At 61.2% G+C, this 27,346-nt stretch overlaps 2 protein-coding genes across 2 annotated transcripts; both read right to left on the bottom strand.

The window, feature by feature from the left end:
• Nucleotides 1-336: 336 nt before the first annotated feature.
• On the bottom strand, nt 337-14,888 carry TAOK2 (TAO kinase 2). The gene is made up of 19 exons (XM_029051937.1): nt 14,508-14,888; nt 12,559-12,725; nt 12,256-12,327; nt 11,358-11,459; nt 10,988-11,033; nt 10,421-10,517; nt 10,090-10,203; nt 9,630-9,721; nt 9,272-9,365; nt 9,079-9,160; nt 8,611-8,778; nt 8,196-8,468; nt 7,688-7,846; nt 7,224-7,589; nt 6,571-6,774; nt 5,653-5,892; nt 1,564-1,776; nt 1,076-1,258; nt 337-927 (listed from the first exon to the last, which is right to left on the bottom strand). Exons 2-19 carry the CDS (start codon nt 12,688-12,690, stop codon nt 406-408), a joined length of 3,159 nt encoding a protein of 1,052 aa, XP_028907770.1. The 5' UTR covers nt 12,691-12,725; nt 14,508-14,888; the 3' UTR covers nt 337-405.
• Nucleotides 14,889-16,835: 1,947 nt separating this feature from the next.
• On the bottom strand, nt 16,836-25,153 carry TMEM219 (transmembrane protein 219). The gene is made up of 6 exons (XM_029048723.2): nt 25,042-25,153; nt 19,141-19,338; nt 18,842-19,037; nt 17,489-17,733; nt 17,159-17,331; nt 16,836-16,929 (listed from the first exon to the last, which is right to left on the bottom strand). The coding sequence occupies exons 2-5, from the start codon at nt 19,303-19,305 to the stop codon at nt 17,194-17,196; spliced, it is 744 nt and encodes a 247-aa protein (XP_028904556.1). The 5' UTR covers nt 19,306-19,338; nt 25,042-25,153; the 3' UTR covers nt 16,836-16,929; nt 17,159-17,193.
• Nucleotides 25,154-27,346: the final 2,193 nt, after the last annotated feature.

The following is a 27,346-nucleotide window of genomic DNA, read 5'->3' as shown; positions in this document are numbered from 1 at the left end:
CCAGCCAAAACCTCGGGCCCCAGAGCCGGTTCCTTCCTTCCATCCATCCATCCATCCATCCACCCACCCTGGGGGGGGAAGGCTGCAGAACGACTGGGCCGGAGGGCGGGGTGGGGGAGGCTGTGGGTCCGCCCCAAGTCCCCAGGTGGCTCAGACCCTGGCCGGCCCCGGCTCGAGAACTCACGCATCCCGTCTCGGAGAATCTACTCGTCCGTCTCCCCGGAAACTTCAAGGATGCGGGTGGCCGGTCCCAGGGCTCTAACCCTTTAAGGCCCAGAGAGATGATCCGGGTGTGCGCGCCCTCCCCCCGCCCCGTCCCCCGCCCCCCCCGCCCCGCCCGCTCCCCTCCCTCCTCCCCGGTTCGAAGGGAACGCCGGCAGCCGGCTCCCCCGGACCCCGGGCCGCTCAGGAGTAGAAGTGGGAAGAGCCATTGAGGATGTGGGAGGCGACACTGGTGCTGCGACTCAGTCCCCCGGGCCCGGCCCCGGAGCCCGGGCCGACCCCGTCCCCGCCCCCGCCCCCCGAGGCCGCCCGGCGGAGGGGCTGGGGACTGTTCCTCAGGAGCAGCAGGGCCCCGGCCCGGGGCGGCCCGGCCGCCGGCGGGGGGCCCAGCCACGTGGGCGGCCCCGGGGGCACCAGCAGGGAGGGCTGGCGCCAGGCCGGGGGAGGCATGCCCGGCGGCGGGGGGCCGTGGCTCCAGTGGGCGCCGGAGCGAGGCACGGGGCGCGAAGGCCAGGCGGGGGCCGGAGGCGGGGCGGGGTAGCCCTGGGCGGCGGCCTCGGCCGGGATGCCCCCCAGCGCCATGCTGGAGAAGCCCAGCCGCATGCTCTCCGCGTCGAAGGCCTCGATCTCCCGGGCCTGACGCTCCAGCAGCCCCCGGATCCGCTCCGAACGTCCCGTCTGCAGAGCCAGCAGCTCCTCCTCCACCTGGGACACACGGGGCGAGCAGGCCGGGGGCCGGGGGTCAGAGCCCAGGTCGGGAGGAGGCCGGGGGGCAGAGGAAGAAGGAAGGGGACGGGTCTGGGCCAGGCCGAGAGGTGAGCTTAGCCCTCTGCCCCACCTGGCCCCTCCGTACCCGTTGCTCCAGCAGGGCCCGCCTCAGCGCCACCCTCTGCTCCAGCTCCCGGGCCTCCCGCTCGTGCTGGCTCTCGGTCCGGATCTTGATCTTGCTCTGGTAGGCGTTGAGCAGCTCCAACTCCTGCTGCAGCTGCAGACGCAGGGTCTGAAATTCGGACTCCTGGGTCTCATCCAGGCGGAGCTGCGGCAGAACCGGGGTGGGGTTGGGGGCGGGGCGGGGAAGGGGGCGGCGCCCAAGACGGCGGCGGGGAGAGGCCGGCGGGTCCCTCCTGGCACCCCGTCGACTGCTTTCGCCGAGCGTCGAGGGCGCGCAGGGCGCCGTACCGAGCGCCCGGGAGAGCTCGCTACGACGCCGTCGACGGAGTGGGCGGCCACCCTCCTTCCTTCGGCTCTCCCTCCTTCCCGCCGCTCGGTTCGCTCCGGGAGCTGAACGCGTGCGAGACCCGTTCCCCACCGCCCGCCTCCCCGGCCCGCCGGGGGTCTCACCGCCTGGGAGCTGAGCATCTCCGAGATGGACTGGTCGTACTGCTCGGCGAGGATGGCCAGCTTGCGGGTCTGCTCCTCCTTGAGCCGCTTGAGCAGGCCCTTGTGCTGGGCCTTGGGCGTGCCCTCCAGCAGGTGCCCCCGCAGCGCCTTGTACTGCCGCGTCTGGATCTTACACGTCTCCTGGAACTGCTTCTTGATCTGCAGCTCCTTGGACTGCCCGGCCGACGGGGCGAGGCCGGACGGGAAGGGGGCCGGAGGGAGAGGGCCGGGGGAGACGGGGTGGGGGGAGAGGGAGAGACGGAGCGGAGACACAGAGAGGAGAGAGAAACAGAAAACATCGTTAGACAGAGAGGGAGAGGGAGCCGCACGTGGACAGGGAGGGCGAAGAACCGGGCCCGAGAGACAGAGAGGACGGGTCGGAGACGGCGGGCGGGCGGGCGGCCACGGGCCGTGGACGGGAGGAGCGGGAACGCGCACCAACCGCGGGGCGTGCGTCCGAGAGGCGGAGACGACGAGCCGGGGCTCTGGAGGCGGAGGGCACGCCGGATACCCGGCGCGGGCACCGGAGAGGCCGAGATCACGTCACGACAAGCGCGAGACGGGGGAGAGAGGAGAGGCGGGGGACGGGGAGGGAAGACGTCGGGCCGCTTGAACCGAGGGCCCTCGGGGGGACGCCGGGCGGACGGAGGGGGCACCCCGCGGCTCCCCGGGTCGCAGCGGCGGCCGGGCGGGTAGAGAGGAGCGGCTGCCGCCTTGGGGGACGCCAACTCCCTCTCCTCCCCCCGGGGTTCCGGTCACCTCCGGAAGGTCTCTCTCAACCCGGCCCGACCCGGGCCATCTCTTGAACCCATCCCGCCGGCCAGTGCCCGCGGCAGATCACCTGGCCCGGCCCGCCTCCCTCCCACCCCAACTCCACGCTATCCCTCTTCCCACCCAAACCCGTCTCCTGCCGCTCTGCCCGACGCGCTCCGCCAACTCCGGCGTCCGTCTCCCGCCGCCCCAAACGCCCGTCTCCCCTCACACTGCCCCCTCACAGACAGCTCCCTCCTCCTTCACGGCCCGAACCCGCTTCTCTGTCCGTACTCTGTCGGAGGGAACTTCCAACTCCCCTGCTGCCCTCCGGGGCCGGGGCTGACCCTGGAAGGGGTCGGGGCCGGGGAGGAGCTCGGCTGCCACGGGTAGGAAATGAAAGCGCAGATGACGGAAGGTAGCGAGAGGAGGCGAGGAGGATGAAGGAGAAACAAGAGGGCGGGCGGTGGGCGGGAGGGGAGAGTTTGGAAAGCGGGGGTCGGGGAAGGGGGCAGAGAGCAGACGGCAGGAGGCAGAGGGGGGCCCGCGGATCCGAGAACGGAGCTCAAACAACCGAGGCAGAGCCAGAGCCCCGATGCCCAGGACGCACTCAACGGCCAACCGTCACGACGGTCCGGGACCCGCACGGAAGGGGGCAGAGCCAAGCCCGTTCTGAGGTGCCAAGCAGGGAGGGAGGAACGAAAGAGCTGGAGGAGGAGGAGGAGACAAAACCGGGGGGGAGAGGGAACACACGGAAGGAGGTCTAGGGGCAAGGAAGCGGTTCCGACGGGGAAGGGGCCGGCCGGGGCCCGAGTAAGCTCCGGGAGAGTACTCAACAGGGCCCGGGGGACGGGGCGAACCGGGGCCCACGGGATCCGGGTGGGATTAAGGGGGCGGGGGGGGGGGAAGGGGGGCAGTAGGACAAAAGCAGACGAGGCAGCCAGGGGCACGGGTACAGTTCCGCTCGCATATTTTATTCGTGTTTGCTTTGGCAGGGAGAAGGGAAGGGAGACCGAGAAAACAAAATTGAAAGGGAAGGAGAAAAGAAAAAAAAAAAAACAAACCCCAAAACATTCCCACCTTAAAAGAACTCCAAAAACCTGCATGAGGCCGAGGGGTAGCCCCCCACGCCACAGAGAGGCAATGAATGAGGATGAGAAAGCCATACACGCCCCGCACGTACACGAACGCCCACTCGCGCCCACACACACCCACGCCCGCACACCCACTCGCGCCCACGCACACACCCGCGCAAGAGCGGTGGAACACCAATAATTTAGGGGGTGACTGGGGAGGAAGGGGGAATATAAATAAGTGGTGGTGGCGGTGGTCCTCCCGGGGGACTAAGGTGGAGGGGAGGAAGGGGACTGCCCGGGAATACCGGTAACCTCCTCCCCCATTCACTTCAAGCTTACGGTGGGGCGTGGTGGAGGGAGGGAGGGAGGGAGGGAGGAAGGGAGGAAGGGAGAGAGGGATGGGGAAGACATGAGGAGCGAGGGAGGGAAGGAAGGAGGGACCCTGGGGAGCTCCTCCCCGCTCCCACCCGGGGTTGGGGGAGAGGGGCAGGGTGGGGGGGGGGGGGGCCGTTAAAGTGCTGTGTCTTAAGGTGTCAGATCACCTCCAGGGAGGGGGCGCCCGGGCCGGGCGGGGGCGGGGGCGGCGGGCCGAACCCCCCCCGGGGACCGCCGGGCGGGGGGAGGAGACGGCGGGGCGGCGCCGGCCCCGGCCCAGGAGCCGAGGGATCCGGCTGGGCCGCTCCCCCCGCAGCAGACCCCAGCGCGCCAGGAGGCGGACGGCGTCGGGGGGCAGGCGGGCGGCCAGGCCCCTCCCGGCCCCGGCCAGGCGGCGGTTCAGCCCCCGGCACAGGGCCCAGGCCCGGCCCAGCAGGGCGCGGGGGCCCCCGGCGAGGCCCCAGCTCCGGCGCGGGGGGCGGCGGCGGGCCCCGGGGACCGGCAGCCGGCTGCGGAAGCCCTCCTTGTTGGTCTTAGGGTAGAGGGCGAAGAGGCCCCGGTCCCCCACGGCCCCGCAGCCCTGCAGGGCCCGGAAGAGCGGGGGCGGGAGCCGGAGCAGGAGGCGCAGCCAGAGCCTGGAGGCCGCCTGGCGCAGCCGGGGCCCTCGCCGCTGCAGCCAGCCCCCGGCCGCCGCCGCCGCCCCCAGGGGCAGGGCCAGGCCCGGCCAGGCCAGCAGCCAGGCGGCGCCGAGCCCCAGGGGCACCCCGGCCAGCCCCCGGCGCCAGCTCAGGCCCAGCACGGCCGCCAGGGCCGCCCCGCAGGCCAGGAAGAGGAAGAGGCCGGGCGGCAGGAGGAGGGCCGTGCACAGCAGCAAGTAGGAGGCCCCCAGGCCCACCAGGCCCACCTCCAGGGCCAGCAGGGCCGCCTGGAGGCCGCCCCCGCCCTGAGCCGCCAGCAGCGGCAGGAGGAGCAGCAGCAGCAGGGGCAGCAGGGCCGACGAGGAGCCCACGGCGAACGAGAGGCCCGCCAGGAGGCCGTGGGTCAGGAGGCCGGGGAGCCGGGGAGCGGGAGCCGGCTTCGGGGGCGCCTCGGGGGAGGGGCAGCCGTCCCCGGGGTCCCGCGGGGTCCCAGCCGGAGCTTCCTCCTCCTCCTCCTCCTCCTCCTCCGGGACCGGGGACAGAGCCGCGCCCTGGGGCCACCCCGGCTTGGACTCCTCGCCCGCGATCCTCCACTCCTCCTCACGTAACCTCCACTCCGCGGCCCCCTCCCGGCCTACGATCCTCCGTTCCCCGGGGACGGGGCATCCGTCCGGGGGGTCCTCCTCGGCCTCCTCCCCCGGCGGCCCCGGCGGCTCCTCGGCTCCCGGAGTCCTCCGTTGCCCGGGGCTCGGGGACAGGGCCGCCGACTCCTCGGCTTCCTCCCCCACGATCCTCCGCTCCTCGGGCCCTAAGGAGGCTCCGGCCTCCGCTTCCTCCTCCTCCTCTTCCTCCTGCCGCTCCTCCTCTCCCAGAATCCACTGATCCTCCTCTCCCAGAATGCTCCACTCCTGGGCGGCGGCGGCTGCCGCTGCTGCCGACGCCTCGTCCCGCACACCCGGGATCCAGCGCTCCGGAGCCGCCTCCTCTCCGACCATTCTCCGCTCCTGGGCCTCCTCCTCTCCCAGCGTGCTCTGCTCCTCGCTCGGGCCGCGGTTCCTCTCCTCCCCGGCCTGCTGCCGTTGCCGCCGCTCCTCCTCCTCCTCCTCCTCTTCCTCCTCCCGCGGCGGCTGCGGTGGTCCCGGGGGCCGGGGGCCGGGATCTGGGACCCGGGGATCGGGGGCCGGGGGGGCCCGGGGATCGGCGGAACGTACTTTGAGGCTCTTGGGCTGCTGGCGGACCTGAGCCGCGTGCTTCTGCCGCAGCTCCTGCTCGCGCCGCTTGTTGTACTCCAGCTGGTTGCCCAGCTCCGTCTGGTGCTGCAGCCGGGTCAGCTCGGCCCGCGTGCGCTGCACGGCCTGCAGCTGCCGGGCCTCCAGCTCCCGCGTCGCCTCGTGCTGCCGCAGCAGCAGCGCGCACTCCAGGTCCTTCTGCGTCTGCTTCTTGTTCAGGTCCTGGGAGGGGCGGAGGGGGGGAGGGGCACAGCAGGGTCAGGGCCGGGAGGGGGCGGGAAGGGACGGGGAGGCGGGGAGGACGGGGGGAGGACGGAGAGGACGGGGGCAGGACGGAGGGGGGGCGGGGGAAAGCCTCACGGAGACAGCAGACGTGGAGGGATTTCGAGAAGGGCAGGGAGGGGAAGAACTCAACAACGCGGCGAGGGCCGAGGCGGAATCCTTCAGAGAGGGAAGGTGACCGAGAGGCGGTGGGAGCCGGAGGATCTGGAGGGAGAGAGGGGAGGGGGGGACGGGGGGGCGGGGGGAGGCGGGGAGGGAGGGAGGGTGCAGAAGAGAAGTTGCGGCTTCGCGGGGAAATCGGGGCGAAGAGAAGCGGGGAGAGGCCAAGCGGACGGACACGGTGGGAGGAGAAGACAAGCCCAGGCCGGAGAAGGGAAGGTTGTAGAGAGAGAGCGGCGTTGAAGAGAGCCGGACCCCGAAGCGGGTGGCTCGGGCGAGCGAGGGGTCGGACGGGCTGGCCGGGCGGGGGGGGACGGGGACCTGGGAGTGGACGGGCAGGGAAGCCGGCTCCTCTGAGCCGCGCCGGGGGAGAGAGAGAGCGAGCGCCTGGGAGAGCGGGAGAGAGGGGAGGAGAGGCTGGGAGAGGAGCGGGCGGGGGCCCCGGGCAGCGGGCCTCACCTCCCGCAGCAGGTCCTGGTCCAGACTGTGCCGGGCCAACAGCATCTTGCGCTTGTACTGGCGACACTGTAGCTCGAAATACTGGCGCTGGCGCCGCAGCAGCCCGGCCTCCTCCTCCGCCTGGCACTGCTGCAGCTGCTCCTTCTGGCGCAGGAGCCACTCTGCCTTTTCCCGCTTCGGCGTGCTCGGATTCTCCTGCAACTCCTGGGGCGGGGGCCGGCTCGGGTCAGGGGCCCCGCCCGGCCCGCCCGGTTCCCGGCTTCCCCGGGGGCCCGTCCGGCATCGGCTCATTCGGTCGGTCCGATTTACCGAGCGCTTAACCGCGTGGGGACCGCCCTACCGAGCGCTCGGGAGAGGACGCCACCACGACGGACGGACGCCTTCCCTGCCCGCGACGAGCTCACGGGCCGGAGTCCGGCCCCGCAGTCCCATCCCCGTACGGGGGCCGGCCTGGGCGCCTCTCGGGAGCGTCCCCGTCCACTCCCCCGACCCCCAAGTCCCGCGGCGGTCGCTCCGCGTGGCGCCTCCCCGACCCGGCCGCCCCGTCGGCGGGAATCCACGGAGCGCTTCCAGAGGGCGGGGCGCCGGACTAAGCACGTGGGAGAGCGCGATCGGTCACCGCGGTCCCTCCCCCGGCCCCCGGCCCGGCCCACCTCCTTGAGCTGCTCTTTCCTCAGCTTGTACGTGCGTTTCTGGGCTTCCAGCAGGGCGGCCAGTTCCTTCTTCTGCTGGCCAAGGATGTGCTGCTGGAACTTGCGTTCCTCGGCCTGGGCGGCCCGGGCCTCCTTCTCCCCGATGGCCTGGTGGCGCCGGGCCAGCTTGTCGGCCTCGGTGCCGAAGCCGGCCCGCTGGGCCTCCAGCTCCCGCTGGAGCCGGACGCCGTGCTCCTCCCGCTCGCCCCGCAGGCGGGACTCCAGCGCCAGGAGCTGCTTCTGGTGCTGCCGCCGCATCCGCTTGTAACCGCTCAGCTGCTCCCGCAGAGCAGAGTCCTGCTCGTGCTCCTGAATCTGACGGCTCACCTGGGCGTGGGAGGGAGGGAGGGGAGGGCGTCAGAGTCCCCCCCAGGTCCCTCTCCCCACCCCGGAGCCGGGCGTCCCGCTCCCGGACCCCCGCTCACCAAAGAGGCGGTGCGGATGGTGGCGAAGTGGTCCCGGTTGCGACAGTACGCTCGGCGCCGGGCGGAGGACGAGGAGGAGGAGGCCGGGGGAGGAGGAGGCTGGAGGGGCCCCGGAGACAGCTCCGGCTGGTAAGGGTCATCGTACAGGTTTTCCGGGCCCTGGAGGAAGCAAGCGGGAGGGAGACTGAAGAGCGAGGGGTGGACACGCCCCAGGCCTCAGAGGCCCCGGGGCCGGAGACCCCGGGGAGACAGGGGAAGGACCCGAGAGGGCCAGCTTAACGGGGACGAACCCTCCCGGCCCACCCGGAGGTCCCGCTGGCCCGTCCCAGCTCCGGGCGGCCGGGCCTGGACAAACGCCGGGCTTCCTCTACTCGGAGCCCTCTCTTCCGGGAAGGCCGGGACTGCTTCCTGACGCCCGGGGCCGAGCCTCCCCGCCCCTCGGGTCTGGGGGAGGGTCTCCCTCTCCGGAGAGAGCAAGCTGAGAGGCCCAGGGGTGGGGGCTGCGTACGGGCAGGCGGTGGATGATGGAGCTGTGGGAGGTGACGGTGTGTTCGCCCTCCTGCATCATGGCCATCTCGCCGGCCTCCGGACCGTCCTCCTCCTCCTCCTCTTCCTCCTCCTCTTCCTCCTCGTTCTCGTCCTCTTCCTCGTTGTCAGAGGCGTCGGCCAGGCTGTTGACCGAGCTGCTCTGGCTGGAGGCGCTGATGGACATGCTGGGCACCGAGTGGCTGCTCTCCAGGCTGGTGAGGGTCCCCGCCCGGTGCAGGTACGGCTCCGGCTCCTACGGGGAGAGGACGGGCGGGACTGGCGTGGGTGGGCCGCGGGACCCGGATACCCTGGCGGGGCTCGAGGGAGCGGGGGGAGGCCGGCCGGAGACCAAGGAAGACCCCGGAGACGGCCAAGGGCCCGGGAAGGGTCCTCACCTCCTCCTCCTCGGGGACCTCGGCACTAGGCCCGTTCTGCGCCTCCTGGAACAAGATCTTCTTCATCTTCCGATACTGCAGGTTGTCCAACTCCCGCACGGCATCCTTCGTCCTCTGGATCAGATCCATGATCACCGTGGGAGGCCGATCGCGGAGTACAAATCGGTGCTGAGGGAGGCAAGGAGACAGTCAGGCCCCCTACCCCTGACCTCCGGTCCCCCTTTCTTGCATCCCTCTTGCAAAACCCCTCTAGAGATTCTCCCAGAACCCAAGGCTCTTTTTAAAGACCCTGTTCCCGGAGGACGGTGCCCCGGTGCCCTCTCCCCACTCGGTGCCAGATGCCCCACTGGAAACCAAGCATCCTCATCCCAGCCCAGGCGCCGCCCCACTGAGGCCCCCGACAAACCGCCCCCCAAGAACCAGGCCTTCCTGCCTCCGGTTCGGCCCACCGGTCACTCGAAGCCGCACCTTGAGCAGCACGTCTGAGGTCGGTCTGTCTTGAGGGATTTTCTGGAGACAGGAATCCACAAAATTTCGGAAGTACTCGGACCTAGAGAGGTTGAGAGGAAGAGACCGGAGGTCACGGACCGGCAACCGGGGGTCAGGGACACACGCCGCTCCCTGGGGGGTGGCGGGATCTCCGGGCGTGCCCCTTCCTCACCAGTGTCCGGACTGGAGCACGGGGGACTCGTTCTGGGCAATGTGGTATAAGGCACTCATCGCGTTCATGTTAAACAGGGGTGGCTTCCGCTCCGCTGGGAAGAGAAAGATGGACAGACAGAGAGAAATAGAGGGAGACTGAGGATGGGATGGCAAGAGACAGGACTGGGTTCGGGGGTGGGGGCGAGATAAGGATGGGAAAGTCTGGGAAGAGACCAAGAGACAGAGATTTGGAGGGGAGAGGGGGAGAGAGAAAGAGAGAAAGGGGAACACACAAAGAAAGGCAGAGGAAAAGAATGAGGGGAGGGGGTTGGGTGAAGAAGGATTTGCCTTCTGCCTTCTTCTGTCAGGCTCCTTACCCAGCTCAATGCACGTGATCCCCAGGGACCAGACATCCACCTTGCCATCATACTGTCCCTCATCCATCGCCAAGATCACCTCGGGAGCCATCCTGGGGGAAAGAGGGGAGGGGCTCTACCCTGGAAGCTCGTCGTGGGCAGGGAACGTGTCTTCCGACTTTGCCGCACTGAATTCTCCCAAGCGCTTAGCACGGTGCTCGGCACGCAGGACGCGCTCAATAGATGCCACTAATTGAAATGCCATCGACTGTGGCTACGGCCTCCCTGATCTCACCTCTCTCTCAGATCCCTGCTGCTCTCACTCACTAGCACTCCGCGCCTCACCCCTCACATCTTCCGCTCGCTCTCATTCACTCTCTCCCTTTCATTTACTCTCTCATTTTCTCTCACGCTCTCTCTCCTTCCTTCGGTTCCCAAAAGCCACCCAATCCCTTCCCCCCATTTCCCCTGGGCTCCTCACCAGTACGGGGTGCCCACAAAAGAGTTGGCAGGCGCCATGATGGAAGCTGAGCCAAAGTCTCCCAGTTTCACCAGCCCTGGCTCCGAAAGCAGAATATTGCCAGCTTTCACATCCCTGCCGGGAAGGAGAGGGAGGTCGGGGTCATGCCAGGGCACCTAAAAGGTCAAATTCAGGCTCGAGAGAACGTTCGGGATGGGGGGCAGGGACGGACCGGGTTCCAGAAAGCCGAGGCCTAGTAGGATCGGGGGCCCGGTGGGGGGCCGGGGGTTCCGCTAGGGTCAAAGGATGGGGGGGGGGGTGTCGGGAGCCGTGGTAGACTTCCGGTTGGTACCTGTGGATCATGTTGTGGGAATGCAAATAAGCCAATCCCTGCAGGGCCCCATGTGTCACGGCTGCGATCTCCACCTCCTGGAGGGGTTTCTTGTGCACTGGGGAGGCCGGGGAGAGCACAGGTCAGGGGGACCCCCGGAGACTTCTCCTCACGGGGCTCGAACCAGACCACCCAGCTCCCCCAGGGCCCCACTGCCCGGAAGAGAGGTAAGACGGGGAAAGGGAAAACCTGGCACCGGGGTGCCGGGGCCGATGTGTGGGGCGTCCCGACTCCCCAACCGTCCCCGCTGGGACCCCAGGGGCCGCTCTCAGAGCAGCTGGACCCCTGGGTCCAAGGTGCGGAGGAAGAGCACCGGGAGTTCCCGAATCCCCGGGGGCTTTAAGGTTCCCCCTCCCTCTTTCCCCTTTCGTAAAAAAAAAAAAAAAAAAGTCAGAAAAGACGAAAGGGAGGAGGCCCCAGGGGGAGGTGGTGCGACACCAAAAGCTCGCACAGTGAGCCACATAGCTAGCATCTCCCCCGGACCTTCTCCCACCTCTCCTTCCCCAACTGGAGCCCAGGATCACTCACCCTCCAGGAGGTCGGAGGCAGAACCCAGGCAGTACTCCATCACCAGCTGAGGGAGGGGTCAGGGGTCAGTAGGTCGATTTCACCCCTGACCCAGACCCCAGGGAGGAAGGAACGAAAAAGAAAGGCCAAGACAAAAAGCCCCGCTTTCTCACCCCAAGAAAGAACCGGGTCAACTCGGCGGAGAGGATCAGATAGAAAGATGGGGAGGGGAGGGGAGGGAAGCGCCCGGGGGTGAAAAGGGGAGACAAAGACTCCGTTCGGCAGAAAGACCAAGAGCGGAGCTCGGCTGGGGGCGTCTAGGGGTCACTGCGATCTAGCTTTAAGATTCAGGCGGGGGGGCGAGGGGGGTGAGGACGATGTCCAGGCTCACCCAAGCCGTGTGCTCCCTCAGGTAACAGCCCCGGTACTGGATGGTGTTTGGATGCCGCAGCTTCTGCAGGAACCGCACCTCCTTGATGATGTCTTGCCACTTCTGAAAATCGTCAGACCGGCGAAGGGAATGTCATCCAATCAATCACATTGACTATTATTTTTATTTTCAACGGCTTAGGTTAGGTGCCAGGCACCGTATTAGCTGGGGCAGATAAAAGCCAATCGCGTTGGACACAGTCCATGCCCTGCGTGGGGCTCACAGGCTTCATCCCCATTTGGCAGAGGAGGTAACCGAGGCCCAGAGAAGTCCAAGTGGCTTGCCCGAGGTCACGCATCAGATATGTGGCGGGGCTGGGTTTGGAACCATTCAATAGTATTTATTGAGCGCTTACTATGTGCAGAGCACTGTACTAAGCGCTTGGGATGAACAAGTCGGCAACAGATAGAGACAGTCCCTGCCGTTTGACGGGCTTACAGTCTAATCGGGGGAGACGGACAGACAAGAACAATGGCAATAAAACAAGAACAATGGCAATAAAAACCACCAGGTCTTCTGACTCCCAGGCCCGTGTTCTTCCCATTAGGCCACACCGCCTCTATGTTTACTGAGCATTTACTGTGTCAGAGAGAGCACTGCACTAGACTCTTGGAGACAATAACAGGGTCGGTAAACACCTTCCTTGCCCACAAGGAGCTTACAGTCTAGAAGGGGAGAAAGTAGTTAATATAAACAAACCAAGTACGGTTATGTACGAAAGCGCGGTGGGGCTGAGGGTGGAGTGAATATCAAGTGCTTAAATGTCTGACGACCAATACCCGGGAACCCTTTCCTCTAGCTTCGCCCCCTTGGGTCCTGTCCCTCCCCACCCCGTTCCTCCACCTCAGGCTCTACCCACCTCATTAGACTGCTTCCCGCTGTAGGACATCTTCTTGATGGCAACAACTTCACTGCTCCGGACATCCCGAGCCTGGAAGGGCGTAGGTGGATTGGGAAGTTGGGAAGTTGGAGGAGAGGGTCAGGCGGGTCAGAGAGAAAGGCACCCGGGGGGCAAGCAGGAATGCGGAGACAGTCGGTTGAGTCAGGGGAGGAGAGACGGCCAACCAGGGAAGTAACTGGTGGGGGGGAGGGGGCAGGCCCTCTGGGGAGGAAGTGGAAGAGGAGGGTGGGAGCAGGAAGGGATGACAGGGAGCCCACTCACAAAGTACACAGCCCCAAAGCTGCCATGGCCGATCTCCCGCAGATCCGAGAAGAGTTTCTCAGGGTCATCCTTGAAAAAGAGTTCAGCCACGTCCGGGTCCTTCAAGCTCCCAGCCCGGCCCCCTGCCGGCATGGCGGCCCCCAAGGGCACGGGGAGTGGGGCCCGGCCTGGAGAACAGACAAACGCGCGGAGCCTTCAGACCTGAGGACAGGCAGTCCTCCCCACACAGACCCTTCGGAGAAAAGAAAAAACACGCACGGCACCGAATCCGCACAACAGAACTGTAGCCCCAAATGCCTCTGGACTGGGGGGGAGGTTACTGCTTAGGGGAGTCCGGGAAAGGGAAGAGTGTGGGGAAGAGAACTCCATCAGAGGACCAAAAAATAAGGGTAAAATTACACAGATGCCGGAGGACCGTTCTCTGGAAATCCTTTTAAATCTACTGGGATGAGTTACCCCAGTCACCAAACATCCGGCCCCCGGGCGTCCCGCCTCGCTCCCCAAGGCCTATTCCTTGAATATTCCGCTTCCCAACTCCCAGCTGGGGATCCCAGGTGACCTGCCTCAGCCCCGGTTCTCTCCTCTCACACTCCGGCTTCCCACCTCCTGACCAGCACGCGCGCACACAAGCGCATGAGAAGGGCAGGAAATAGCCAGGCCGGACACAGTGGAAATCCGGCCATTGTTGGACTCCCAGCCCCAGCCCAGGGGGACCAGAGACACAGAGAGAAACTGAGGGGTCAGGGTCCAATTGGAATTGGGACTTATCTCCATTTGCCCCAGGCCAGGGTTCCTTCTCACTCTGCTCCCCCCGGCCTGCCCATTCTGGTCCAGAAAGACGGCTATTTCACAAAGCAACAGGTCGGCTGACCCCTCTCGACCTCTCCCTAGCTACATCCTTCCTAAGGACGCTCTGATTCGATTCGCATCTCACATCTACACCTGCAGGGTCATCTCAGATCTTCCCATGCACCATTCGGCTTTTCCCCCAAATTCCAAAGACAGTTCACCCTGGCGAGTCCCCCAGATAGAGGACCACCTGCATCTCCTAACCGGTCATCCCTTCTCCATCACCCCCCCCCGGGGAGGTCACGGTCCCCACCGGGGAAATCCTCAAGGAAGAGATGGAGATACTTCTCGGGGAGATCCTGGGAATGTCTAGCAGCGTGCGGCTGCCTCCGTGGCCGGATCATCCTGGCGGGGGAGAGGCTCTCTCTCCAGGGATGGAGGAGGCAGCTCCATCTCAGCCCCGGGATGGACCGGCCTTTCATTCATTAATTCATCCGATCGCATTTATCGAGCGCTCACTGTGTGCAGAGCACTGAACCAGAAGCTCGGGATACATTCCCTGCCCACCACGAGCTCACAGTCCAGAGGGCTTGACCTTCCCCTCCCTGGGTCCCCTTCCCGATCTCTTTAACGCCCACCCCGGACCCCGAAAACCGGGGCGACGGTGAAAAAAAGGGCAGCGTCCTGGGGAAGAACTTCGGCGGAGGGCTGCCCACCTCTCCCTTTCTCAAAGGGGGAGAAAGCTTCGATCCCCGGGGTTGGAGGGATCGTTTAGGGAAGGACTGACAGGTAGGAGGGGATGGGGGAGCCCGCCTCGCGTCGGGCATCACCAAAAAAGGGAGGAGAGGACCGGGTTCCCAGATTCCCGGGCCCGCGGGGGTGGGGGATGCAACAAGGCCGGGAGAGGGGTGCATGCACCCCTCTCCCCGTGTCATCCCGAGGTGATGTCACTCGACCTCTTCCCTCTCTCCTCCCCCCTGCAAAAAAAAAAAAGGGGGAGGGAGGGGAGGACCTGCAGCAGAGGGAGGAATTGCAGTTCCGAGAGGGAAAAACATGCCAAGGTGCCACCCCGGCGGCGGAGGCTGCACCTTTCCCGGCTGATGTCACCCCCCCCCCCGTGCCACCCCTGGGGGGGATGGGGAGGAAGGGGGTGCTCTCACCTGCAGGGTGTCACTCCGGCGCCTCCGCCTCCTCCTGGGGTTCTCCAGTGGCTCCCGGGAGCTGGGGGAGGGGGAGGTGGCGCCCCCCCCTCCTCGCCCCCTGCCCTGGGGGGGGAGGGGGGCCACGACCCCCCCCGAGGGACTCCCCCGAAAGGGAAGGTGACCCCCCGGGGAACGGAGGAGCCGGGCAGCCCGGGAGATCCACCTTTTCCAGGGAGGGAACTAGTGTCCCCTTCCGCCCCTGCGGGGAGGGGGCCGGAGCCTAACCCCCACCCCCGCTTGCCTCTCCTCCCGCCTCTCTCCGCCAGGGGGAGCCGGGGAACCGGGAGGCAATCCTCGACCCAGCCCTCCCCTCACTTCCTTTCTCCCCTCCTCCCTCGTTCCCCCCCCTCCCCCGCACTCCCTTTTCCCTCTTTTTCTCCCTGCTGAGATTCCTCCTGTGTCCCTCTCTTCCCCCCAATTCCAAGATGGTGACCGGGCGGGAGCACGCATGCGCGCTGCGAAAGCCGCCCCCTCCCCCCCGCTCCCGGGTCCCCGGCTCCCGAAGCCACGCCCCCTTTTCCCTTTCCTCGCGACCTCGGCCAACCCGGAGTACGCACGCGCCTGGCCACGCGGACCGCCCCCCCCCTCGGTGGGCGGGGCCGCCCAGCCCGCCAGCCAATCGCCTAACGGCGGGCACCGAGGCGGGGGGAGGGAGGCGGTCACGGCGCAGGCGCCGTCCCTCTCCCCCGTTCCGGCCCCTCGCTTGTTGCTAGGGGAAGCTTGGCGAGGCGCGAGCCGCTGCGCCTGCGCCGGGAGAGCGGCTTGGAAGAGGCGTCGAGGGGCAGCGAGGGGGGGAGGGGGGCGAGGTGTCAATAAAAAGGCGGGAAAGTAGGGCAACCTCGACCCACCATAACGATAGTACTTGTTAAAAGCGCTTACTCTGTGCGAAGCACTGTTCTAAGCCCTGGGGGGGATACGAGGTGAACAGGCTGTCCCCCGTAATCCCCATTTGACAGAGGAGGTAACTGAGGCCCAGAGAAGTGACTTGCCCAGAGTCACGCAGCTGGCAAGCGGCGCAGCCGGGATTCGAACCCGTGACCTCCGACTCCCAAGCCCGGGCTCCTTCCCCTGAGCCACGCTGCTTTAATAATAAATAACGGTGGTATCTGTTAAGCGCCTAGTACATGCCAAGCACTGTTCTAAGTGCTGGGGGGATACAAGGCGATCAGCGGGCCCCACGAGGGGCTCACAGCTTTAATCGGTTAGAAGCAGCATGGCTCAGTGGAAAGAGCCGGGGCTTGGGAGTCAGAGGTCATGGGTTCAAATCCCGGCTCTGCCACTGGTCAGCTGTGTGACTGTGGGCAAGTCACTTCACTTCTCTGTGCCTCAGTTACCTCATCTGTAAAATGGGGATGAAGACTGTGAGCCTCACGTGGGGCAACCTGATTACCCTGTATGTATCCCACCGCTTAGAACAGTGTTCTGCACATAGTAAGCGCTTAACAAATACCAACATTATTAATCCCCATTTTACAGATGAGGGAACTGAGGCCCCGAGACGTTAAGTTTCTTGCCCAACAGCTGGCAAGCGGCGGAGCCGGGATTAGAACCCATGACCTCTGACTCCCAAGCCCGGACTCTTTCCACCGACCCACGCTGCCTCTCTGGCTAAACCAAAGTCTTTCGAGCCGGAACCGAACCGGCGACCTAAGGATGACCGACAGGCAACCGCTACAGTCCTCCGCTCTACCAGCTGAGCTAACGAAGGATAATGGTATTTGTTAAGCGCTTACTATGTGCCGAGCACTGTTCTAAGCGCTGGGTACATACAAGGTCAGCAGATTGTCCCACGTGGGCTCACAGTCTTAATCCCCGTTTGACGGATGAGGTCACTGAGGCTCAGAGAAGTGAAGTGACTGGCCCCAAGTCACCCAGCTGACAAGTGGCGGGGTTGGCATTCGAACCCACGGCCTCTGACTCCCCAGCCCGAGCTCTTGCCACTAAGGCACGCTGCTTGGATAAGGGAAAGACTTGCCTACCGTAAGCACCATCGATTCATTTGGACTTTCCTCAGGCCCCCAACTCCCCAAATCCAGTACGGAAGCCCTTCCTTCAAAGGCGGGACAAACGTGCCTTCCTCACCCCCTCCCCAATCACACCGATGACTCCCCGTTGGGGGAAACAAGCGTGAAGCTCAAAACCCAGCAGTCCCCTCCACACTCACACCGGACACCGCCGTCTCAGTTGCGGCTCGGGGCCTGGAATGTGTCTGTCGTCGTCGCGTCCTCTCCCAAGCGCTTAGTACAGTGCTCTGCACAAAGTAAGCGCTCAATAGATACGACTGAATGAACGAACGCAAACATTTTATTGGTCCTTAACCCAATCCTCGGTTTCCTTCCGACCAGACGCCCCGCGGGGCCAGAGGACTCCTGCGGCAAACCTAGGGAGAGAGGGAGACGAAGACGGTCTGAAATCCAAGGCGGAGCTACGGAGGAACTGGGGAAATGGAAGGAGCCTGGCGAGGGGTGGGAGCAAAGCCTGGGATGGAGGAGGCGAGCGGAGGGAAGGAAATCTCCGCCGTACGCTCCCGAGCATTTAGTAACAGTGCTCTGCACATAGTAAGCACTCTATAAATACCACTGATGACGACGGGATACGAAGGCCCTTACCTAAGATGCGGGTGGGGGGTGGGGGCTTTCAGCCCCTAGATCTGGTTCCAGGACTGGGGACTCTCCCAGTGGGGATGGGTACAGATGGCTGCACAGCAGCAGAGGAGGCCACAGAAGAGGAGGAGGAAACAGCCGGAGTAGAGTAGCCGCGAACCACACAGAGCCAGCTCCTCCTGGGGGTCGGTGGGGCAGAGAAGAAGGAACCGTTAGGTGCCTCCCTCCTAAGATCTCCGCACTCCGGAAAGGGTCACGCTGGTAAGCTCCAGCCCCAGGACAAGGGAAAGGAGGAAACCGGGGGGAGAAAAGGTGTTCGAATCCCGGACTACTTACTGAGGTAAGTAATTTGGTGACAATGACATCTCCACGGCCCCAGACCCGATAACACTCCTCTCCCGGCCTGGGGTTCTCACTGGCAAACACATTCACAGCTTCCCCGTCTTCTTCTTCCTGGCAGGACTGAGGCGGCTGGCTCAAGGGAAGGACACTAGGGGCCGCGTTGAAGACCAGGCAAGTCCCTGGGGTCCCCTCCATTGGCGCCTGGGTCCTGATCAAGACCAGTTCTTCAGCAGAAAGGCCTGGTGCAAAAAGGGGGAGGGGGAAGAGCACATTTGGGGGTGGAATCAGGCTGTGGGACAACAACTCGTGTGCCAGAAGAGGCACAAAAGGCCATCATCCTGTCGCAGATGCCAGTAGGGAAGTCCAGCAGAGCGTGCTGGCAGCTGATCGATCGGCTGACAGGGTGATTTGTTTATATTCACACCTGTCGGCCCCTCTAGACAGTAAGCGAGTTGCGGGCGGGGAATGTTTCTGTTTCTGGTTATACCGGACTCTCCCAAGTGCTTAGTACAGTGTTTTCCCCACAGTTCCAGGATCCCAAAAGGTTTTTAGTGCTACGCCCACCATTCTGGGCCTGCTGCTGCCCTCCTTCGACCTTCCGAGAAGCAGCGTGGTCTAGTGGACAGGATCAGAAGGACCCGGGTTCTAGTCCCGGCTCTGCCACTTGGCTGCTTGTGTGACCTTGGACGTGTCACAACTTCTCTGTGTCTCAGTTACCTCATCTGTAAAATGGGGATCAAAATGGGGAGCCCCATATGGAACAGCGACTGTGTCCGACCTGATTAGCTTGTATCTACCCAGGCGCTTAGTACCATGCCTGGCACGTATTATTATTTATTATGGCATTTGTTAAACGCTTAACTACACGCCAGGCACTATACTAAGCACTAGGGTGGATACAAGCAGATCGGGTTGGGACGTAGTAAGCACTTAACAAAGACAACTGATCGATCGGCCAACATTTATATGCGTGTCACCACCCTTTCTGGACTGTAAACTAGTTGTGGGCAGGGAATGTGCCTATTTATTGTTATGCTGGACTCTCCCAAGTGCTCAGTACAGTGCTCTGCACACAATAAGCGCTCAGTAGATGAGACTGACTGAGTGGGGTGAGCCCCTGCCGATCCTGAACGACAACTAAGAAGCTGGCTTATCCCTGTTCTAAATAGGGCACACTGCTGTTAAGACATTCTCTCATAAGGATCTCAAAGAGGCGGTGCTGGGAGAAGACGCTGACATTCCAGTTAGAGACAGAAAAATGGTTCCTAGGACCACGTGGGCGGGGGTGGGCAGTTGGGAGTTGGGGGGGACATGTCAAGTGACCCCCCCACCCCTCCCTCAGCTCACCAGTTAGGCCCAGCTGATGGCCCCAGAGGGCAGCCTGCAGCCGCTGAGTCTTGTTCCCTTTTGGGCCCCCGCCGAGGTTCAGGCTGGTTAGCAGGCGCACGGAATGAGTTCCAGGCAGAAGTGGCCTTCCCCCAGCCGACCCATTCCCTGGGCAGAGGGTCAGCCGCCCCAGGGACCTCAGAAAGGAGATCCAGTCCTGTGGTGGGGCGGGGGAGGGCGGGAGAAGAGAGAGAAAGGCGGGTCAGGCTGAAGACGGACAGCTCGAGGCACGGGCCCAGAGGAGAGGGCGGGTAGCTCACCTGGGGTACGTCGGGGTCGTGGAGCCCGGCCCCATGAAAATGAACAAAACTCCCAAGGCCCAGGCCCGCGGCGCCCAGCAGCAGCAGTGAAAGAGCAGCACAGACCAAGGGCGGGCGGTGTGCCAGGCAGTGTCGCAGGTTCTTTCCTGCCTGCCAGCTGCCCATAGGGAAGGAAAGGGCCTCTCTTCACTCCGGAGCCTGCCAAGTGAAGAGAGAAAGACATCCCTTATCAATCGATCGATGGTATTGATTTTTTTCAATAGTATTTGTTACGCGTTCGCTGTGTGCCAGGCACGGTACTAAATGCTGGGGTAGATATGAAATGGGGACTAGGACCGTGAGCCCCACGTCGGATAACCTGATTACCTTGTATCTACCCTGGCGCTTAGAACAGAGCTTGGCGCATAGTAAGCGCTTAACAAATACCATCACTATTATTATTATTATAAGTCAATCAGGTTGGACACAGTCTGTGTCTCCACGTAGGGTTCACGGTCTTAATCCCCATTTTACAGATGAGGGAACTGAGGCACAGAGAAATTTGTGACTTGCCTTAGGTCCCACAGCAGACAAGTGGCGGGACCAGGATTAGAACCCAGGTCCTCTGAGTCCCAGGCCTGGGCTGTACCCACTAGGTCCCACCGCTGGCCTGGAACGACCTCCTTCTTCATATCTGACAATGACTTCAAAGCCTTACTGAAGGCACATCTCCTCCAAGAGGTCTTCTCTAAGCCCTCCTTTCCTCTTCTCCCACTTCCTTCTGCATCACCTTGACTTGCTCCCTTTATTCATCTTAGAACAGTGCTCGGCACATAGTAAGCGCTTAACAAGTACCAACCTTATTATTCATCCCCCCCCAGCCCCACAGCACTTATGTACATATCTGCAATTTTATTTATTTATATTACTGTCCGCCTCCTCTAGACCGTAAACTCACTGTAGGCAGGGAACATCTGTTATGTCGTACTCTCCCAAGTGCTTAGTACAGTGCTCTGCACACAGTAAGCACTCGATAAATATGACTGACCGCCTGCTTTGCGCACAACCCTGTAGTAAGCACTTGAGAAAAAGCGATCGATCGATCAGTGGTATTACTGTGGGCCGTCGAGCCCGGCCAGACCCCAGAGACGTCAGCAGGGCCCTGACTCCTTACTGGATCCTTGGGAAAAGGAAGTTCACTGAAGGCAAGGGGCAGGACCCCACTTCCCACCAGCTGCCCCCAGCAAACAATAGCAAGGGAACGCATGGGGACAAGGATACACCCCTCAGTCAGTCAACTGTATTGATTGAGCACTTACTGCGTGCAGAGCACTGTACACTTGCTAACTGGAGGTGGGGGAAAAATCCCCATGGGCCGCTGGGCAGGGAACCCCTTTTTACTAAGCCCAACCTGAAATCTCCTAGACTGAGCTCCTCATCTTCCCTCCCAAACCCGGTCCTCTCCCAGACTTCTCTATCACCGTGGATGGCACGACCATCCTTCCCGTCTCTCGGGCCCGCGATCTCGGTGTCATCCTTGACTCGTCTCTCTCGTTCACCCCACACATCCTATCCGTTACCGAGATCTGCCGGTTTCACCTCTACAATATCGCCGAGATCCGCCCTTTCCTCTCCACCCAGACGGCTACCTTACTGTTACGGGCTCTCGTTTTATCCCGGCTAGACTACCGTGTCGGCCTTCTCTCTGACCTCCCTTCCTCCTCTCTCGCCCCGCTCCGGTCTATTCTTCACTCCGCTGCCCGGCTCATCTTCCTGCAGAAACGTTCTGGGCATGTCACTCCCCTTCTTAAACAACTCCAGTGGTCGCCTATCGACCTCCGCTCCAAACAGAAACTCCTCACTCTAGGCTTCGAGGCTCTCCGTCACCTTGCCCCTTCCTACCTCTCCTCCCTTCTCTCTTTCTACCGCCCACCCCGCACGCTCCGCTCCTCTGCCGCCCACCTCCTCACCGTCCCTCGGTCTCGCCTATCCTGCCGTCGACCCCCGGGTCACGTCCTCCCGCGGTCCCGGAACGCCCTCCCTCCTCACCTCCGCCAAACTGATTCTCTTTCCCTCTTCAAAACCCTACTTAAAACTCACCTCCTCCAAGAGGCATTCCCAGACTGAGCTCCTCTTCTCCCTCTACTCCCTCTGCCATCCCCCCTTTACCTCTCCGCAGCTTAACCCTCATTTTCCCCTTTTCCCTCTGCTCCTCCACCTCTCCCTTCCCATCCCCACAGCACCGTACTCGTCCGCTCAACTGTATATATTTTCGTTACCCTATTTATTTTGTTAATGAATTGTACATCGCCTCGATTCTATTTAGTTGCCATCGTCTTTACGAGATGTTCTTCCCCTTGACTCTGTTTATTGCCATCGTTCTCGTCTGTCCGTCTCCCCCGATTAGACCGTAAGCCCGTCAAACGGCAGGGACCGTCTCTATCTGTTGCCGACTTGTTCATCCCAAGCGCTTAGTACAGTGCTCTGCACATAGTAAGCGCTCAATAAATACTATTGAATGAATGAATGAATGAATGAATCTCCTGAAAGATCTGAGAGGCTTAAAGGCCTGGATGCCCCTGCTCTACACGGGGTTCGGAGCGCGTGCGTTGGAAGCTCCGCAAACGCTTCACGTACATGCCTGTCAAAGCCATCCACACCCAAGGGTGGAAATGTTTACTGAAAAAAATGGGCTGGCTAGAAGCCCTGGGGCCTCAGGGGAGATTGGGGTCCCCTCCCAGGCTTTGGGTTTAGCAGTAAACCGTGGGTGGGGCAGATGGGGCTGCCATTTCCTAGGGGCTGTCCAGAGATGACGATAATGATAATAATGGCATTTGCTAAGTGCTTACCTGGTGTCAAGCACTGGGATAGATGGACGCTAATCAGGTTGGACACAGTCCCTGTCCCATATGGGGCTCACAGTCAAACTCCATTATACAGATGAGGTCACTGAGGCACAGAAAAGTGAAGTGACTTGCCCAAGGTCACACGGCAGACAAGTGGTGGAGCTGGGATAAGAACCCAGGTCCTTCTGACTCTCAGGTCCGTGCTCTATCCACTCTGCTCACCTTCTCACTGTTCCTCGATCTCGTCTACTTCGTCGCCGACCCCTCCCAGCCCGTGCAACGCCCTCCCTCCTCAAATCTGACAGGCGACCGACTCTCCCCCCATCTTCAAAGCCTTACTGAAGGCCCAACTCCTCCAAGGGGCCTTCCTTGACTCAGCCCTCCTTTCTTCTTCCCCCCTCCCTTCTGCATCACCTTGATTTGCTCCCTTTATTCATCCCCCCTCCCAGCCCCACAGCCCTTACGCACATATCTGTAATATATTTATTTATATTCATGTCCATCTCCCCCCCGCCCCAGACTGTAAGCTCGTTGTGGGCAGGGAATGTTTCTGCTTACTGATAGATGACGGACATGATTTAGACTGTGAGCCTGTCATTGGGCAGGGACTGTCTCTATCCGTTGCCGAATTGTACATTCCAAGCGCTTAGTACAGTGCTCTGCACATAGTAAGCGCTCAATAAATACTACTGAATGAATGAATTGTACAGCGCTTAGTACAGTGCTCAATAAATACTATTGAATGAATTGTACTTTCCAAGCACTTAGTACAGTGCTCTGCACATAGTAAGCTCTCAATAAATACTATTGAATGAATTGTACTTTGCAAGTGCTTAGTACGGTGTTCTGCACATAGCACTCAATAAATACTATTGAATGAATGAAGTGTACTTTCCAAGCACTTAGTACAGTGCTCTGCACATAGTTAAGCGCTCAAGAAATACTATTGAATGAATTGTACTTTCCAAGCGCTTAGTACGGTGCTCTGCACATAAGTGCTCAATAAATACGACAATGAATGAATGATATTGTACTCTCCGAGGTCATAGTACAGTGCTCTGTACACAGTAAGCGCTCAGTAAATACAACTGAATAAATGAATAACCGAGCTGCATCCCAGCAGCCGATTTTCCCAGGCTCGAAAGTCATCCTCTGGTCACAGCGGATCCACCTCTGACCGGAGATGCCGGAAGAAACACGTTCTGTTATCTGCCAGACCGAAGGGCAGCCGGTCCCAGTAACGGCTGTGGTATTTGTTAAGCGCTTACTCTATGCCGTGCACCGTACTAGGCACCGGGGCAGATACAAGAAAATCAGGTCCGTACCATAAATAGGTAGACATGTTCCCTGCCCACAAGGAGCTCAGCCTGGAGGGGGAAAACAGACACTTAACATACGTTAAATACATTACAGATAGGGACATAAATGGTGTGGGGTTGAGGGTGACTAGCGAGTGCTTAAAGGGGATCGATATGAGTGCACAGGTGACCCAGAAAAGAGAGGGAATATGGAAGAGGAGGTCTTAACTGGGGGTGGCCTTCCACTCATCACAACTCATCCATCTCCATTCATACACCCTCCTCCCCCCACACACACACAGGGAAAGGAAAAAGCACCAGGAAGAGAACCGTAAAGGGATTTCACTCCCTCATGAACCCAGAGGTTAGTGCTTTGGGAAGGAAAAACAGCGGGGAGAAAGTATACGTGAGAGGAGATCGGGAAAAAATAGGCAGAAGCAACATAATAATTGGAGAAGCAGCGTGGCTCAGTGGAAAGAACCCGGGCCTGGGAGTCAGAGGTCATGGGTTCGAATCCCAATTCATCCCAAGTTCGAATCCCAAGTCAGCTGTGTGACTGCGGGCAAGTCACTTCTCTGGGCCTCAGTTCCCTCATCTGTAAAATGGGGATTAAGACTGTGAGTCTCACGTGGGACAACTTGATTGCCCTGTATCTCCCCCAGCGCTTAGAACAGTGCTCTGCACATAGTCAGCGCTTAACAAATGCCAACATTATCAGTATTATGAATGCTTATTTGGTCGTATTTATTTAGCGCTTTGTGCTAAGCACTGTATTAAAAGTGCTAGGGTATAAGTGGGATATAGTCCTTGCTCCCCATGGGATTCATCGCCCAAGTAGAAAGAGGGAAAGAGCCCGGGCTTGGGAGTCAGAGGTCGTGGGTTCTAATTCCGACTCCGCCACTTATCGGCTGTGTGTGACTTTGGGCAAGTCACTTCACCGGGCCTCGGTTCCCTCATCTGTCAGATGAGGATGAAGACTGTCAGCCCCACGCGGGACCACCTGATGACCCTTCATGTCCCCCAGCGCTTAGAACGGTGCTTGGCACCCAGCGAGCGCTTAAGAAATACCCTCATCGTCGTTACTTTTCAGATGAGGAAAGGGCGGCAGAGAGCGGGTAGGTGACTCGCCCCAGGTCACGGGGCGGGCAAGCCCAGACTCTGAAGCCCAGTGCCTTTCCTGAGATAATAATATTAATAATGTTGGTATTTGTTAAGCGCTTACTATGTGCAGAGCACTGTTCTAAGCGCTGGGGGAGATGCAGGGTAATCAGGTTGTCCCACGTGAGGCTCACAGTTAATCCCCATTTTACAGATGAGGTCACTGAGGCCCAGAGAAGTCAAGTGACTTGCCCCCAGTCACACAGCTGACAAGTGGCAGGGCCGGGCGTCGAACTCATGACCTCTGACTCCCCAGCCCGGGCTCTTTCCACTGAGCCACGCTGCTTCTCTGGGATGCCAAGGTGCCCCTCGCAACCGAATGAGGGGGCTAGGAAAAGGGGGGGGGGATTCCAAGCGTTTAGTACAGTGCTCTGCACCTAGGAAGCGCTCAATAAATACTACTGAATGAAAGGCGCGCCTCTCGACGCCTAGGCCGGCATGGCCGAGCTTCGCAAAGGCGAGGAGGCCGAAAAGCCACCCCGGAGCCAGAAGGGGAAAGGGAATGGGGAAAGGGAAAGGGAATGGGAATGGGGAATGGGAATGGGGAATGGGAAAGCATGTCCCCCCATCCCCGCCCCCCGGCGCGCTGTGGAGACGGCGCTATGGCGCTTCTCTCTCACCGTGCAGCCGAGCCGGGAGGTGGGGGGCGGGGGGCGTGACGTCACGGAGGACCCAAGGCGGCCGCAGAGCCCCCGGCCACGTCACCACCGCGCAGGCGCCCCGATGACGACAGGGCGGGGGACCGTCCGTGGTGCGCAGGCGCGGCCTCCAGCCCGGGGGGGGCGGAGTCGGGCCCGCCCGTTGTGCGCAGGCGCGGCTCCCAGCCCGGAGGGCGGAGTCGGGCCCGCCCGTTGTGCGCAGGCGCGGCCCCAGCCCGGGGGGCGGGGGCATGGAGGAAGGAGGGGCGGGGGGCGGGTCCGCCCGGTCCCCGTCGTTGAGTTCATTCATTCATTCAATGGTATTTCTTGAGCGCTTACTATGTGCCGAGCACTGTCCTAAGCGCTTGGAATGGACAAATCGGCAACAGGTAGAGACAGTCCCTGCCTACTGACGGGCTCCCAGTCTAATCGGGGGAGAGTTGGCTTTTGGGGAAAGTGAGTGGATCGGGACCGTAGGGGTGGAGGCTTCGTCCTCATTTTCATTGAGAGAAAAACCAGCTGGTCGGTAGCGGCTCCAGCATCAGCAGCTCCAGCGGCTACTCTAGCACCCAGCGCTTGGCACAGAGTAAGCGCTTAATTACCAACATTGACTTGAGCACCAGCTCCAGCAGCAGCTTTAGCACTAGCGGCACCATTCGTTTATTCATTCAATCGTATTTATTGAGCGCTTACTCTGTGCCAAGCACTGGACTAAGCGCTTGGAACGGACAATTCACCACCAGCAGGTCCAGCACCAGCTCTAGCAGCAAGTCCAGCTCCAGTAGCAGCAACTCCAATCATTCAATCGTATTTATTGAGCGCTTACTATGTGCAGAGCCCTGTACTTAGAGCTTGGAATGGACAATTCGGCAACAGATAGAGACCATCCCTGCCCAACGACGGGCTCACATTCCAAATGGGGGAAAGAGACAAAACAAAACAAGTAGTCTGGCGTCAATATCATCGAGATAAATAGAATCATAGATATATACACATCATTAACAAAATTAATAGAGTAATAAATAACTCTACCACCAGCTCCAGCAGCTCCAGCACCAGCAGCAGCCCCCGAAGCGGGTTTCCTGCATAGAACCGGGAGAGCTGCCCTAAAAATTTCACTCAAAGTCAATTTTATCTTTAAAATGGGTTGGTTAAATTGGGAGTCTTAAGGCACAACGAAATCTTTGAAAAGGAGCAGGAAGAGTAGAGGCCCAAAGACTGTCGTGATGGGAGATGTAGAGGTGTCTACTTTAGGGCATCTCTCCCCGTCCCTCATCCCAAAGCAGAAGGCTGAGGTCTTGGGGCTTCCTGTTTGGGATTTTGGGAATGGGCATGACGTTGCTGGCAGGGGGGCTGCAACCTGAATTGTCCTCGGACCCTCCTCCTCCAACATTCATTCATTCCATCGTATTTATTGAGCTTTTACTGTGGACAGAGCACCGTACTAAGCGCTTGGGAGAGGACAATGCAACAAAACACTTGCCCCAAGGGCCTTCCCTCCATGCTATCTCCCGGTTCTGCCCCTCTAGCTTGTGGATGCGTCTATTTATTATTGCATTATTGCATTGTGCCCTCCCAAGTGCTTAGTACGGTGCTCTGCACACAGTAAGGGCCCAATAAATATGTTGGCGGGAATGAATTAATCCTCCCCTGTCATCCATCCCAAGTGATGATGTAGGACAAAGCGTAAGCATCCGTGGCCTGTTTTTGCTTTCTCTTTGCCATGAGAGAGGGCTGGCAGGCTGTGGGATCATGGCACAGTCAATCAATCAGTGGTACTGGTCGAGTGCTACTGTGGGCAGAGCATCATACTAAGCGCTTGGGAGTGTAATCAATCTATTGAGCGCTTACTGTGTGCAGAGCACTGCATTAAGCGCTTGGGAGAGTGAGAAGCAACGTGGCTTAGTGGAAACAGCCCAGGCTTGGGAGTCAGAGGTCATGGATTCTAATCCCAGATCCGCCACTTCATAATAATAATAGTATTTGTTAAGCGCTTCCTATGTGCCAAGCAGGGGGAGGGGGATACAAGATAATCAGGTTGTCCTACCTGGGGCTCACAGCCTTAATCCCCATTTTACAGATGAGGTAACTGAGGCCCAGAGACATTAACTGACTTGCCCAAAGTCACACAGCTGACAAGTGGCGGAGCCGAAATTAGAACCCACAACCTCTGGCTCCCAAGTCCGGGCTTTTTCCACCGAGCCACGCTACTTCACTGCTTCACTTGTCTGCTGTGTGACCTTGGGTGAGTCACTTAACTTCTCTGGGCCTCAGTTACCTCATCTGG

The sequence above is a fragment of the Ornithorhynchus anatinus genome, chromosome 2 (genome assembly GCF_004115215.2).
Source record: "Ornithorhynchus anatinus isolate Pmale09 chromosome 2, mOrnAna1.pri.v4, whole genome shotgun sequence".
NCBI classification, from domain to species: domain Eukaryota; kingdom Metazoa; phylum Chordata; class Mammalia; order Monotremata; family Ornithorhynchidae; genus Ornithorhynchus; species Ornithorhynchus anatinus.
The sequence above is the reverse complement of the archived record's forward strand: the minus strand, read 5'-3'. Positions and strand labels throughout refer to the sequence as shown.